This window comes from Rhinolophus hipposideros (assembly GCF_964194185.1).
Source record: "Rhinolophus hipposideros genome assembly, chromosome: 21".
Taxonomy (NCBI): Eukaryota; Metazoa; Chordata; class Mammalia; order Chiroptera; family Rhinolophidae; genus Rhinolophus; species Rhinolophus hipposideros.
In genome coordinates, this window is record NC_138067.1 from 22,869,899 (window position 1) to 22,885,292 (window position 15,394).

The 15,394-nt window shown below is 48.1% G+C and overlaps 1 protein-coding gene across 1 annotated transcript; it reads right to left on the bottom strand.

Moving 5' to 3' along the window:
* Nucleotides 1-552: 552 nt before the first annotated feature.
* On the bottom strand, nt 553-14,166 carry LOC308490236 (carbohydrate sulfotransferase 6). Its single transcript, XM_081032169.1, has 4 exons — nt 13,995-14,166; nt 13,378-13,634; nt 3,226-3,301; nt 553-2,469 (listed from the first exon to the last, which is right to left on the bottom strand). Exon 4 carries the CDS (start codon nt 2,449-2,451, stop codon nt 1,264-1,266), a length of 1,188 nt encoding a protein of 395 aa, XP_080888295.1. The 5' UTR covers nt 2,452-2,469; nt 3,226-3,301; nt 13,378-13,634; nt 13,995-14,166; the 3' UTR covers nt 553-1,263.
* Nucleotides 14,167-15,394: the final 1,228 nt, after the last annotated feature.

The following is a 15,394-nucleotide window of genomic DNA, read 5'->3' on the forward strand; positions in this document are numbered from 1 at the left end:
CAGAGCTCGGTATTGTAGCTTGCAGTTAAGAATCTTACTCTGCTCTCCCCCAGGGCCTGGCCCGGAAAGACCAAGGGAAGACAGAACCGCCGCAGAGCCTTTTTTTTCTCCCAAACTCATAGCAAGCCTGATCTAGTTACATTCACCCTGCAACCTGCCCTCCAAGCACTCATCCTGCTGCCAATCTCTTGCTCTGCCACACGTTCTGCCTGGCTTGCTGCCCCAGGCCTCCCCAGCCTTCTCCTTCTCCACCTTTTCTCCTCCCTGCCTCCCTCCAGGCTTATCCAGGAGGCTCTCTAGATTCTGCCAGTTAAACCTAGAGCTCACCACTTCCTGTATCCTGCTGCTGTGGCCTCAGTCATGGCTGCTTGCTCTTCCCTAGGGCAAATAAGATGGAAAAATCTGACACTTCTTCCTCCAAGAGATAGGTCTTTGCAAGCCTGATTTATCCTCTCCTCTGGATTGCAGCCCCAGAGCAAAGCCTCCCTCCTCCCTTCATCCTCCTTATTGTGTGAACTTGGACAAATCCTTTCACTTTTGTTTATTTGTTTTGCTTGTCAAACTTTATAGGCTGCAAATTTTAATCTGTACCAGACAGGTCAATTATTATGTTTATTTCTGTAGGTAGGATCTTTCCTGTCAGGACAAATCAAAGGTTCACTTTATCTGGGTAGGTGATGGGGGTGTATGGGCTTCTGGGAGATGGGACAGAGAGAGGCTCAGGGGGGATCACATGATAAGAGCCACCTTATCTGATTTTTTGAACATACAGGTGAATATAAATGTCAATGTCTTTGATACAGTGTGGTGTCAGGCACGTGGTGGCAATGGAGTCTGAGGTGTGTGTGGGAACATGTACAGAGTTCATGGGTCAGCTCACCACAGCGTCCCTACACTTCCAGGCAGGGAGGAGACACCCTTCTTAGCTGCTGGATAATGCATCCCAAGGGAGGAGAGAGATAAGAGGAAAGAAAGCGTTTGAGTAGGAGTCAAGTCGTCTGAACTATTCCCTGTGCCCAGAGGAAGTGGGGGCACGGGCTTTGCTTTCCACGAAATGTGTGTCTGGTGGGAATCCAGCTCGAAAAGAGGACTCAAAGGAAAGTCAAGAAGTGGGGGGAAAAACAAGGAGTCTGGGGACGCAGTCCTCGTCTACTGCAGGTGAGGACTCGCAAACTCCCGGCCTCTCCGGTAGTGGCCTGTGTCCAGGCTCCCTCCCCACCATTGTGTCCCAGCCCTGGCAACAGCCATAACTGGGGACCTCTGCTAAGGCCCGGGGTGCACGGAGGTGGATGACGCCCAGCTGAAGCTGCTCGGCCCGCGCGGCAGCACCAGGTCCAGGGCGAGGTCGCGCTGCTCGTCCTCGGAGAACACAGGCCGGTAGCCCAGCAGCTGCAGCGCGCCCGCACAAAGCTCCTGCACGCGGCGGATCTTGGCAAAGGGCAGTGTGTGGCGCCAGGCCTGGGAGACGTTGAGCGCGTCCCTGGACGTGGTCTTGAAGGCCTCGCGGCGCGCACCGGGCCCGGACCCGTGCGTGATGTTGTGGATCCAGGCCTCGAGCTGCGGCGTGAGGCGCAGGCCTGCGAAGGCGTAGAGCGCGCGGATCTCAGGCAGGGGCGCGCGAGCCAGGTCCTCGAAGCGCACCAGGCGGTAGCGGCCGCGCAGAAAGGGCGGTGGCTTGCGGGTGGCCGCCTCGGCGATGCGCACGTGGCTGCGGCACACCTCGCGCACCACGCGCAGGCCCGGGTCAGCCTCCACCCACGTGCCGTTGGTGCCCAGCACGATGCCGTTGTCGCGCGCCAGCGCCTTGGCCGTTTGCTCCCGCGAGCGCAGCACCGCCCGCGGGTCGCGCACCAGGTGCACGACGCGCAGGTTGAGCGCTGGGTCGGTGAGCAGCGGGTACAGCACCTGCAGGTTGAAGAAGCGCACCTCCTTGAGCACCACGTGGCTGTAGGAGCGGCAGGCCTCCTGCGCCAGGCCGAAGGGCCTCCGTGCGCACAGTGGCTTGCAAACCGCTTCGCTGCTGATGGCGCCACGCTGGAAGGCGCTGCAGGCCGGCGGCGAGCACAGCGCACGGCTCACTGCCCACTGGAAGAGGTCGGACAGGTTGCGACGCCAGGGCAGGTAGGCGTCAAACACGTCCATGTCGCACAGGAAGACCGAGCGCACCAGGTCACGCACAGCCATGTGCAGCGCAGGAGCGCTACCCTGCGACAGGGTGGTCCACACGTGCCATGCGGGCTCCATCAGGTAGAAGACATCGGGGTGCTGGCTGAAGAGCTGGCCCACGAAGGAAGAACCCGAACGCCAGGAGGACAGCACCAGCACGTGCACCCGTTCCTCGCCACCCACCGGGGACATGGGCCTGGGCCTGGAGACCAGGAAAAGCAGGAGGCCCGTCTGCGCCAGCAGCAGCACGGTCACCGTCGTGCTGGAGATGCGCGGCAGCCACATGCCGCCAGCTGGGGGTGCCTGCAGGAGGAGGGCACAGCCCTTAGGGACTGTGGCCCACTCTCCCCTCCTATACCCCAACTCCTGCCCAATGATTGCAGGGAGCAGCCCCAGGAATGTAACGTTAAGACGTAAGCCATGATCTAGTCTATGCAGAGCAAAGGCCCAGTGGCAGAATACTATGGGAAATAAGCGCCCTCTCTTCCTCCCTCCCTATCTGGAGAAGGAAATACTATTGTTTGAAACAGAACTCCCACCTTTTGCTTAAGAATTCCCTTTAGGGAAACACTTTTGGGTGGTTTAGCTAAATAGCTTGATCTGTGATTTGGCTCCCTCAGGTTGTATGCTGTCTCTTGGCCTGTGATCTTGGACCAATCTCTGTGACTTAGCTTACCCATCTGTAAAGGGGGGTTAATATAGTACTAGAGTATTGGAATGAGCATGGTGGGGAGGGGGAGGTACTAACTCCCGTGACTAATATCCTCCACTTTCTACACAGTGTGCATTGTTTGAATGTTTTTAAACAAGCAGATATACCGTTTGTTATTAAAAGCAAATAAGTAAAATAGACAAAGAACCAACTGTTGCCATCACCCACAGGGAGTGAAGTGCTGCAGAATGCATGGACTCCAGAGGGTGGGTTTCCTTCTGGAGCCTTGTGAATTTGCAGAAGAAATTAGTTCAGGGAGTGGTAGGATGGAGCCAGAACAGTGGGGCAGTGAGAGCAGCATGAGGCCCCTGGCCACGGCTTACCCTTTCCCTGATGAGGTTACTCACCCCTGTCCAGGGCTGCCAGGAACGCTGCCCGCCTCTATCACAAATCCATAGGAGACGCTCAGAGGGGCCTCATGGCCTGAGAAAGCAGGAAGGAGGCTGGATTAGAGACCACAGCGGGAGATAGTCTGGTACACTGGGAAAGCTCTGCCTTCCCAAACTGACAGAAAGTGAGCTGGGCACATACGTTTTCCCAAATGAGTATGAACTGACAGTCTCTCCTGCTGGGTGCAGGAGAGAGGGCTGGCTTTGAGTCCCTCCAATGCCACTTAGGAGCTATGATACCTGGAGCAAATGACTTGGCTTCTCCAAGGCTCAATTTCCTCCCTTGTAAAATGGGGATGATAACGTTTAACCTCTTAGGGTTGTTGTGAAGAATGCTGCTACAAACACATAGGAGGAAAGAACTTGGTAAGGTGCCACACACATGTCCCATGTTACTGTTGCAGTGTTGAGCTGTGTCTGGAGAGGAAAACCCACAGGAGGTCTCCACCCAAATGAGAGGTTACCTATGCTTGGAATACCAGCATTTCCCAGGCCCACCTCTAGCCCCCAACCATCCCTGAGTCCTTTCGAGGATCTTAAGAATGTCATGCTCGTGCTGCAGAAAGGAACCCTGAGCCTCCCACACCTCAAGGTCCCCAAGTTGTCTCCTCTTTGCACCTGTTGCTCCTGCATTGATCTCAAGGATAAGGCGCTTTGGAAGAAGGGGCCTGGAAGTTCCTTCTTGCTTTTCATATCATGACTCCCTAATAACCCCCGCCCCATCCCTGTCACCAGTAAGAGAAGCCAGGGTCTAGACTGTGAGCAGATGCCATCTCTGCTCCTTCCTTTATCAGAAAGCTGCTGGAGCTGGTGGAGGATGCCCAACAGCTGTCACCTGATGACTCCAGAACTGCCTCCTGGATCCCACACTCCCTTCTGGAAAACCTGGAGGATAAGGAGAGTAGCCACCTATCTGTCTGCATTTGTTATCTCTCCTCCTCAAGGGTGTGCTTCCCCTGAGAACAGGGAGCAGGAGAGGAAGGGAACTCATAAGCCACGTGTGCTGCCCTAAGTCACTTCAAGTGCTAGATGCTTTATATCTACACCATGATTTAACTCAACGATCCCTGAGGTGGGCATTATGATCTCAGTTTCTTAGGTGAAGGACCCAAGAGTTGGAGAGACAGCAGGGAGCTGGGACTCTCCCCCCACCAACCCCCAAATTCCATTGCTAAGTTCCTGGCACTTTCTGATCACAGGCTTTTGTCCTCTCTGGTCCCTGGGAGATCCCTGCAGAGTACAGGACCTTGATGCTTTGGCTCAAATACAGCTGATCTGGCCAGCCCAGCCCTCCCCTGGGGAGAAGGATCTTGACCACAGGCCAAGGTGTTTGATACCTGCAATCCAGGGAAGCCAGAGGTCTTCTTAAGTGACTCACACAATACAGAAACTGCTATCTGATCCTGTTATTGGAACTCAAGAACAAGGAAGGGGAGAGAAAACATCCTATACCACTGCAAGGTGTCTTGAGAAGTCCACGTCCCCATAAGGACCCTTACGTTCAGCACAGCCACTAACTGCTCCAGGGTTCAAAGTCAGAAAGACCACGTCAGGCAGGCACCGTGATATGTACTTTATCTTCACGATTGAATTTTATCCCCTCCAAGTCCCTAGGAGGCAGAAATTATCCCTGTCTGTTTTAACTGAGCCAATGGGCCTTAGAGACATGAATACTCACTAAGGCGCAAGGCAGAGATTTAAATCCAAGTGCCAGACTCCCAGTGTGGGGCTCTAGGGTGGGTCTCATTCTTAAGCCTTTGCCCACTGAAGCCAGTCTCCCCGCCCATGAATTTTTTCATTTGTAAAGTCTTGGGGGGGGCAGTATATATTTAATACATGTTCACTTTTTTAGAAAAAGTAACACTAGAAGTGGCTCCAAATAATAAATGTACAGATGAGGGCATTGTAAGCTCATGTTTTGTTTGTGAAAATTAGGAACAGGGTTCCATCAACTGGCAGACACAGCCCCACCACAAAGGGCCACTCAGTCAAAAGGAAGTGACATTCTCTGTCCCCTATACCTTCCCCAGGACCTCCCCAGAGGCAACCCCGTCTCCAGCTTCTACCAAGTCTTTGATGGTGAAGATAATGATGAAAATAACCATACGCTCAGGGGAGGAGAGTGGGAGTCAAGATGCCATAGAATGAATAGAAAGTTCCCACTTCTCCCGATACCCAGGACCACCATCCACAGTGGTCTTTCTCATGTCACTGAAGCTGTTTTGTCAGAAGGTCTTTTGAAATTTTATTTTTGTGAAAATAATTCATATAGCTTGAAGAAGCATAAGGTACCCCTGGAAGTTTATCCAAGACAGTGACCATATTAGTTTCCCCTGAGAGGGGAATGGAAGAGCTGGGAAAAGACATTTCACAATAAATCCTTTTTTGTAACTTCTGAATTTTGACCCATATGAACATATTACCTACTTTAAAATAGCTATATTAAAATACTTTTCAATGTACATAGATTAAAAAGTCAAACAGTTATAAGTTATTCTCTTATTCTAGAATCCTACTTACAAGAGGCTTTCAATTTTTTTTTTGAGGCTTTCAAATTTGTTAGCTATTTCTTCTGCTTATTACCTTCCTATGTCTTTTTTAAAAAGCATAAATTACGACTATTACAATTTATGGCATTTTATAGTGACTTATAATGAAAGATAAGGATTTAGCTTCTCTACACACACACACACACACACACACACACACACACACAACTTTGTTCTCCCCCTAGCCTCCTAAGTTGTTTTTTTTAATATCTTTTTTTAAATTAGTTTCAGGTGTACAAAGCAACATAATAGGTAGACATTTACACCCCTCACAAAGTGATAACACCCCTCCCCAAGGGACTACCACTCTGACATTTTGTATAACTGTTACAATCCTCTTGACTATTTTTCTTATGCTATACTCACCCTCCTGTGAATATATATATAATTTACATATATATAATTTACATATATATAATTTACATATATATAATTTATATATATATATATATATATATATATATATATATATAATAGTTGGCCTACAATATTATTCTACTTCAGCTTCAGTTGTACAGCACATTGGTCAGGCATCTGCAGTGTATGAAATGATCCCCTTTGTCAGTCCAGTGTCCATCTGGCACCTTACATTATCTTTACAACATTCTTGATTATATTCCCCATACTGTATTTCATATCCCCATGACTATATTGTGTCTACTAATTTGTTCTTCTAAGATAAGTTTCGGTTAAGCCAATATTCAAAATTTGCATGACTCCATAAAAGAGCTCACAGATGAAGTACATAATGCACTAAGAGTACATTTCCTTTCTTGTATAACCCTTGGCTTTCCTCGGAGTTAAATGGCCTTAGAGATTAGAATTGTAATAGAAGGGTTGAAAGAAAGAAAACATAAGAAACTGAGAGGCTCAGTCCAGGAGGTTCAATGTCCAGGGTCCTTATCACAGTGGAGCTGACAATCTAGTTGGGAACATTAAAGACACATCCATGAGATGGTCAAAGGACCAGATAGTGGTCCGAGGGAGTGGCCCAGACATCCAGTGCCACGTGAGGGTCATGCTAGTCCTGGCATGCATACTGCCTGGATTCTGGCAAAATCCCCCACCTGGCCTCCTGCTTATTTACACTGCAGAGCCCCCAGAGCTGCCTACTTCGCACGTTTTATCATATCATTCTCCTACTCAGCCACCTTCTGCTTTCTAACCTCACTTCCCATGATTCCCAAACAGCAGCCTATGCTTCAGATGATTGGAATCATTACTGCTCCTCCAGCAGGCTCCATGCTTTCTTACTCCTCTGTTGTGAGGGCCCAGCCCCGATTCCCAACAGGAGTCACCTCAGCTTCCTCGGAAGGTACCTCATCCATGCCTCCTTCAAGGCACACACCACTCCGCCCTGCACAACACTGCCTCCCCTTCTTGTCTGTGAACAACTTGAGGACTGGGACTGTGGTGTTTTCCAAGTGAGCGCCCATTCTCAGGCATCCACTGTGGGGCTTGGCAGGTGCTGGACAAGGTTGTTTGTGTCCACTCAATACTTGTTCCCCTTTTTTTCTGACAATAGCCTCCAGAGTTCTCTTTAAGGAACCACCCTTCATCCACACAGAGTGCATGTGGTTTGGAAGGGGCTGACCAACCACCCCCTAGATCTTAGGGGGACACATATCTCAAGCCTGGTTTATCTATATATTCCACACACTATCCATTCGCTACAGTGACTGGCTTAAGGAAAAGACATCAGCCCCAAGTCCGATCCCAGGATTTTTGTTGATCTGAAGGGAAAAGGGAAACTGCCTGGGTATAAAGCCAACACAGAAGAGAACTGAGCAGAGAAAGAAAGACTGAGAGTCCGTGAGCAAACTGACGGCATTTGGACCCAGCTGTGCAAGATTCACCCATGGGTTTCTCAGTTGGGGAAAATACTCCACTTGTGCTGAAGCCAGCATGAGTTGAGTTTCTGTCACTTACAATCAAGAGTTCTGATTAGATAGTGGAGCCCCTTCGTGGCATGGGGCAGTGTAAGGTAGCACTATAAAGAAGCATGGACAGAGTTCTGGGGGGCTGGTCATGCTCTGTTTCTTGATGAAGGTGCTAATTACATGTGTGCTCAATTTGCGAGAAGTCATCAAGCTACACTTTAATGATTTCTGCTCTTTTCTGTATGAATGAGGTTGGACAATTAAGTTTGCAAACTCATCCTAGAAAAAGTGCTCCATACCTCACTGCTGAATATCCCTATGGTCACCTTCAAAGTCCTCCCCTTGGGAATCTATGCACCAATACCAGCACCTAGTCCACCTTTCAAAGCAATTTTGGAACTCTTTTTCTGGAATCGCCATCCAAGCTGTCTTCATATTACCCGTGAAGTCCTGAATGTCATCAAAACGTCTTCCTTTCAATATTTCCTTTATCTTCGGGTAAAGAAAGAAGTCATTGGAGGCCAGATCAGGTGAGTAGGGAGGGTGTTCCAATACTGTTATTTGCGTACTGGCTAAAAACTCCCTCACAGACAGTTCTGTGTAAGCTGGTGCATTGTCGTGATGCAAGAGCCATGAATTGTTGGCGAAAAGTTCAGGTCGTCTAACTTTTCCAAACAGCCTTTTCGGCACTTCCACATAGTAAACTTGGTTAACTGTTTGTCCAGTTGGTACAAATTCATAATGAATGATCCCTCTGATATCAAAAAAAGGTTGGCAACATCGTTGCAATAAGTTCCAAACTTAATTGTCATACAAAAGATGAATATAAGTCTCGTTTGACTTCTGCAATTACGAGAGGTGCTCAAAGTGGTTACCATAAGCGTCCAGATACTTCTGATTACGGTGAACTACTGCTTGAGCATAGATAACATCGCTTAAAATGTGTATACATTTTTTTGGCACCCCCGGTATTTGCTGATCGAAATCAGATACTCTGTTGTCCAAATCCAAAGGGAGTAATTCCCCACTTATCCCACATTTCTTTCTGCTGAGCATCTTAAAGCTACAGTATCTTGTAAATATCCCTGGTTATTTCTTAGCCTGAGAGATGTAGGAAGGAGCTATTGTTCTACCTAATTTGTAGATGGGAAAACCGAGATAAGGGCCCGGGATGGTTTGCCATGGCAGAGCCAAGCTGGAGCCCAGGAATCCAGCTCTCTGAGCAGCACTCTTTGTAGCCCAGCTCTGCCTTCCCTTAACTCAGCAGCTCTTCCTGTCACCAGCTTCTCCCAGCCCTGGCAAAGAATCTAAGGGAGTGAAATGTAATAATAGGTACAAATCCCTGGCTCAGATTTCTCTGAGTTTGGCGTCAGCTGGAGGCCATCCCTGTTCAGGAATCCCAAAGGCCAGAGAAAATGGATTCCAGATGAGGGATCAGTGGGCTTGAGGCATCAAGGGCCATCCTGGGGGCAAAACAGCTCTAATGGAACTCAGGGCATCCATTAGGGAGAAGGCTGAAAGGGAGGGGAAGAAAAGGGAGAAAGGGGAGAGGAGGGACAGATAAAAGGAAAAATGAGAGAAAAAGAAAATATGTTAAGGAGGGAGGAAAGAAAAGAGAGAGGAGGAAGATGAGTGTTTATGGTGGGATGGGAACAAGGACCATCACCTATTTTCTGATTTAATTCTCACGACAACCCTATGAAGTAGACCTGATGCTCATACCTATTCTACAGAAGAGGAAACTGAAACTTAGAAAGAGTAAGTAACTTGCCTAAAGACCCACACAGCAGCTGAGTCAGAATTTGAACCCTAGTAGTCTAACTTTAGAGCTTTGAACTACATGGCACCAAGTGGAAACATACAACAAAACATAAGCACATATATACACATACCAATTATGTTAATTGTATATAATACCAATTCTGTTAAAAATGCATGAATATCAAAGGACATCATCAAGAAAATGAAAGGACACCCATACACAGGAAAAAATATTTGCATATTTGCATATATACAGCAAAGGACTTATACCCACAAAATATATAAAATGCAGTTATAATGCAACAATAAAGGACAACCTGATTTAAAAATGGGCAAAAGATTTGAGTAGAAATTTCTCCAAAGACGATATACAAACAGCCTCTAAGCACATGAGAAGATGCTTGATGTTTTTAGTCGGAGAAATGCAAATCAAAATTACAGTGAGATCCCACTTCCCATCTACTAGCATGGCTATAATAAAAAAGATAATAACGAGTGTTAGTGAGAGTGAAGAAAAATTGGAACCTTCATACACTGCTGATGGGAATGGGAAATGGTACAGTTGCTGTGGGAATCAGACAGTTCCTCAAAGGTTTAAACAGAATTACCAAGTGATGTAGCACCTCCATTCCAAAACATATATCCAAGAGAACTAAAAACGTATGCCCACACAAAAACTTGTTTATGAACTTTCATAGCAGCATTACTCATAATGGCTAAAAAACGGAAACATCTGAAATGTTCATCAATTGATGAATGGATAAACAAAATGTTGAATACCCATATAATTGAATATTATCTGGCAATACAAAAGAATGAAATACTGATACATGTTACAACACGGATGTACCCTGAGGTGATGAATGCATGACACTGAATATACTAAAAAAACCAGTGAACGTACTATTTAAAACGGTGAACTTTTTAAGGTATGCGAATTATAGTTCAAAAAAGCTGCTATATTTAAAAAGTAAGCAAATACTCATACGTATAGAAAGCAATCTGGAAGGATGCATGCTGAATATTAGTGATTATTTTTCTATGGCAAGATTACAGGTAATTTTTTTTCTTGTTAGTACTTTGTTGCATTTTCCAGATAGTCTACAATAGACTTTTATTATTTTGGTAATCATAAAATCAGTTCTTTTTAGTCGGTTAAAGGAGGCATGGGTAGAGTTGCCTGCTCCAGCTTTCATTGCAGGGAGAGAGCTGCCTACAAATCCATCTCCCAGCTGACATAGTACCTAGTTGGCCAGAGAAGGATGGAGAATTACCTGCTATGCAGTGACAGGTATCAAGACCCCCATGTCCACCCTCAGCCCTGTTAGCTGGGTGAGGCTGTGGCAGAACATGTGCCTGGCTCCAAGCCCTAGCCACATCTGCCGTCTCTTTGCTGGCCCTATGAACAACTGTGTGGCATCAGCCAGCGGCAGAGAGGCTGGAGTTGCACAGCCATTTGCCTGCAAGAATCTATTGGGAAATGAAATCAAATGTCTGGGAAAAGAGCCTCAAGTCTCCCTGGCTCAGAGCCAGCTTGGGGGCACTTCAGAGGAGAGGAGCAGGTAACACATAAACCCCTTTCCCTGGCTCTGAGCTTTGGGGATACTCAAAGTGCACTTTGCATAGCACCTAATTTGGTCTAAATCATAGGACCTGACAGCTGGAGGATTCTAGAGTCTGGGGGCTCCCATGTCTTCTCTGCAGTAACACACATGGCATGGTGGTAGGGAGTACACAGTTAGCAGGTTCCCCCAGGTGTTGACTGAGCCCTTTTATTAGAGGGATAATCTAGAATGTTCTCTGGATTATTTTTGTAACCTTTTATTTTGATTGATTTTTAAAAAGTGTATCATTCTTACAAGTCAATGACATAAAAAGGAAAAAGCGACTGTTTTCGAAGAACACAACTCAAAACACATAGCAAGTTGCCAAATGCAACTTGTGGACCTTGTTTGGATTCTGATCCGAACAAATCAACTGAAAGAAGATATCTTTGAAGTGATCAGGAAAATTTTAATACGAGGTCTTACAATTAACTTTGTGAACTTTTTGCACAACTGGTGCTAAGCTTTTTTTTGATATCAGAGGGATTATTCATTATGAATTTGTACCAACTGGACAAACAGTTAACCAAGTTTACTATTTGGAAGTTTACTATTTGAAAAGAGTGTGTGGAAAAGTTAGATGACCTGAACTTTTCGGCAACAATTCATGGCTCTCACATCACGAAAATGCACTAGCTCACACAGCACTGTTTGTGAGGGACTTTTTAGCCAGTAAACAAATAACTATTGGATCACCCTACTCACCTGATCTGGCCCCCAATGACTTCTTTCTTTACCCAAAGATAAAGGAAATATTGAAAGGAAGACATTTTGATGACATTCAGGACACCAAGGGTAATATGATGACAGCTCGGATGGCCATTCCAGAAAAAAAGTTCCCAAATTGCTTTGAAGGGTGGACTAGGTGCTGGCATCAGTGTGTAGTTTCCCAAGGGTAGTACTTCGAAGGTGACTGTAGTGATATTCAGCAATGAGGTATGGAGAACTTTTTCTAGGACGAGTTCACGAACTTAATTGCCTGACCTTCATGCGAACTAGGTATTAGGTGAGACTAAGAAATCATTGCTAATGCTATTAACTAGAGTTCTCTTGTTCGTGCATTTCTGTACCTATCTTCCCTTGCTGGACTACAAGCAGGATCCTGTCTGTCTCATTAGAGGGAGTAGGGGTAGCACAGTGGCTAACAGTGGGAACTCCCCTCAGTCATGTGATCTAAGGCAAGTTACTTAATCTTTCTGTGCCTTTCCTCCCTAATCTATAACACGGGGGAAATAATATAACGCAAGGCCTGGGCTTGATTTGACAATCAAATGAGTTAACCTTTATAAAGTGCTTAGAACAGTGTCTGGCACATAGTACACTTGTAAGTACTTGTTCAGAAATGTTTAAAATCCTGGGAACTATATTCTATGAATCCAAGGGGATCCTTGGATTTCACAAGGAGAACTCAGGGACAATAGCCTCACCAGGTTCAGGTGACTCTAGCACCCCAGCAACAGAATGTGGCAAGCCAGGTAGGGGCAGAACATGGAAATGCAAAACAGAAGACAGCGAGTAGCGGCCAAAAGCCTGGCTTCCAAAGTCAGACTGGGTTCAAATACTGACTCTACAACCAGCGAGGTGTGCGACTTTGAGCAAGTCTCTCCTAACCTCTCTGTGTTTCAGTTGATACCTTGTGAAGCAGCCATAGCAGCAACTACCATACAGGTTGGAGAGGAGTAAAGGGAACAACCTACACCTTAGCCTCGTCAGTGCTCACTGCGCATACAGACCACTATTCTTATGAGCTCAGGCACTTAGCTCACTCACTCATGGTTTTAGGGCAGCCAAATCCTTCTGCTCTTTAGGCCTCAGTGCTCCCATCTTCATGCCTCCAGCACAAGACAGAAGAGAAGAGAGTTAACAGTTACTGGGCACCTATGCTGAGGCTAAGGAGATGTCTCTATTGTTACCCAAGATCCAACAGCCAGAAGTAGGGGCCGCCACTCAAATCAGCTGGATCTGGTTCCAAATTCACTCACCAAACTACTTTTCCACAAGAGTTCCCTGGAAAAAGCCCTTGGAAAACTTTCTTTATTAAAGCTACAACCTCTGAAACCCAAGTTTCAGGTGATAAGGGATCCACCCCCACCCCTAAGCGGTGATCTCACGCGCAGCGGAAGCCCCACCAAGACACTTGCAGACGAGCGCTGGGGCAGCGATGCCCGTTTCACGTTCTGATAGGACCGCCACCCTCAGGGCCTCCCTACTAACTCGGCCCCGGGCTGCAGGATCCACACCGCCCCCGTCCCCGTCCCCAATGAGTCCCTGCCCAGGGTTGGGGCATCCGCACCGAGAAGGGACGAACCAACGTACCCCAAAGCTCGCTGTCCTTGTCTGTCCTGGGGCGCCGAGGAGGCAGACACGTCTCTCCCGCGGCTCCGCGAAGGCTGCTTCCTGTCGTTCCTTCCAAGTTCCCCTCCACAGCGTGCGGTCTCTTCCCTGAGAGTCAGGAGGGACGACTTTGTTCCGTAGGATCCCAAGGCTATTAAGGGGCACGCGGTGACACCAGGGGCGGAGCGCTGTGGGTACCAAGATATTGGAGGCACCTCAGGACTCAGGGCGGAGGGAACCTGGAAACAGGGCAGGAGTCCCCAGGAAAAAGAGAAGCGTGAAGAGTGGGATGTTGGGGGGGCGGCCGGTTAGCCCCGTTAGAGCCGGTGCTCTTAACAAGGTCGTGGGTTCCATCCCCACATGAGCCACTGTGAGCTGCGCCCTCCACAACTCGATTGAAACAACTGCTTGTCTTGGAGCTGGTGGGTCCTGGAAACACACACACACACACACACACACACACACACACACACACACACACGCACGCACAGAATGGGATGTTGGGGGCGGCAGCCTGGCTGGGACTGTAACAAGGACCAGATTCCTCCTGCCCCGGGACCCCCACTGGTGCCAGCCCCGCGCCCCGCGCCCCGCGCTACCTGTGCGGCCGCCGGCTGCTCGCGCGCTGCTAGGCGCTGTCCGCCTGGAGCGGGGCGCACACAATGAAGCGCTTTCAGACGTGGCTGCGGTCCCGGAGCCGGCGGGCGGGAGCCAGGGCGGGAGGGGCGGGATGGGAGGAAGGAAGGAGCCGGTTGGCCCCGCGCTCCCGCTACCCTTCACCGCCACCCCACGGACAGGGGACCAAGGGGCCACGCCTCGGAGGAGGGGCACAGGTGGGCCCTGGGGCTGCACTAGGAGCACTGTTTGGACGATGATGTCAAAGGGCGCTGACAGAGTCACTTCTCATCTCGCTAATGGACCAAAACAGTTGTCTCCTCCTCCAATCCCGAGAAAGGAGGCTCCTGGGAGCACAAAAGGCCCTTGTGAAGGAAATCGAATCTTAATCTTGCCCCTCCTCACTCTCGTTGGCATCCTCGCAGAGAAGTGACTTGGAATCCTGACCAGCTTCCCAAGCCCCCAGCCTCAGCCCTAAGCCAAGTCCAAGGCACCTTGATGCCAGGCGGACCCGCGCAGCCTCCCGGAGCAGCAGTAGCCGAGCCGCGAGGGGCGGAGACACCAGGTGTCCCTCCGGAGCTAGGCCCGTAGTGGGCTGATCCCCCTCCTCTCGTCCCCTCCCTGCTCTAGCCTTAACCCAGAGGCACAGGCTCCATAGCAGATCTGAATAAATACAGGATACATTTCAGTATCTAAAGCAGATTTCCTCCCCACAGATAACAGCAGAGTCTAGGCATCTGAAAAACAAGGAATTCTGACCTCTTGTAATTCGTGGTGGGATCTAAAAGAAGTCTCTACTGCTGGAGTATAGATTAGTGCATTCTTTCCAGCATGCGGTTTGGCAAGATGAATTAAAAGGCTTCGGAACGGTCATAAGCTTTTTGAATCAGTAATTCCCTTCTAGGATCTATCTTAAGGAAATAAACCAGCAACCAGGATTTGTACACAAGGTTCACAGGAGCATTGTCTACGAGAGCAAAAAAGAGAAACAACACAAAAGATTAGAGAGCTGTGTACCAGAATGCCACCAGTGGTCACTTCTGGGTAGTGGAGTTACAGACAACTCCTTTTCTTTAGGTTTCTGTAATTACACATTTTCTCTGGGAAAGGAACTTCTATTTAAAAGCATGAACATGAAGATAAAGAAAGAGGACAACAGAGACTTGCTTTATTAACCTTAGGTGATTGAACCTAAGCGCGACTTTAAGGGCTCAACTGATTCAAACAAAACCTGGAGAATCATTTGACAAAATGAGGTTTACCTCCCAAATATGAATTGTCTCAAATCCGGACTTAACTAGTAGTGGTTACAGCTTGGTTGATAAAATCCTGTATATTTCTCACCTTTTCTCCTCTTGCAACTATACTGTGTGATCCAGTTTCA

Coding starts and splice junctions, on each gene's coding strand:
- LOC308490236 (XM_081032169.1), bottom strand. CDS start 2,451: ATGTGGCTGCCGCGCATCTCCAGCACGACGGTGACCGTGCTGCTGCTG.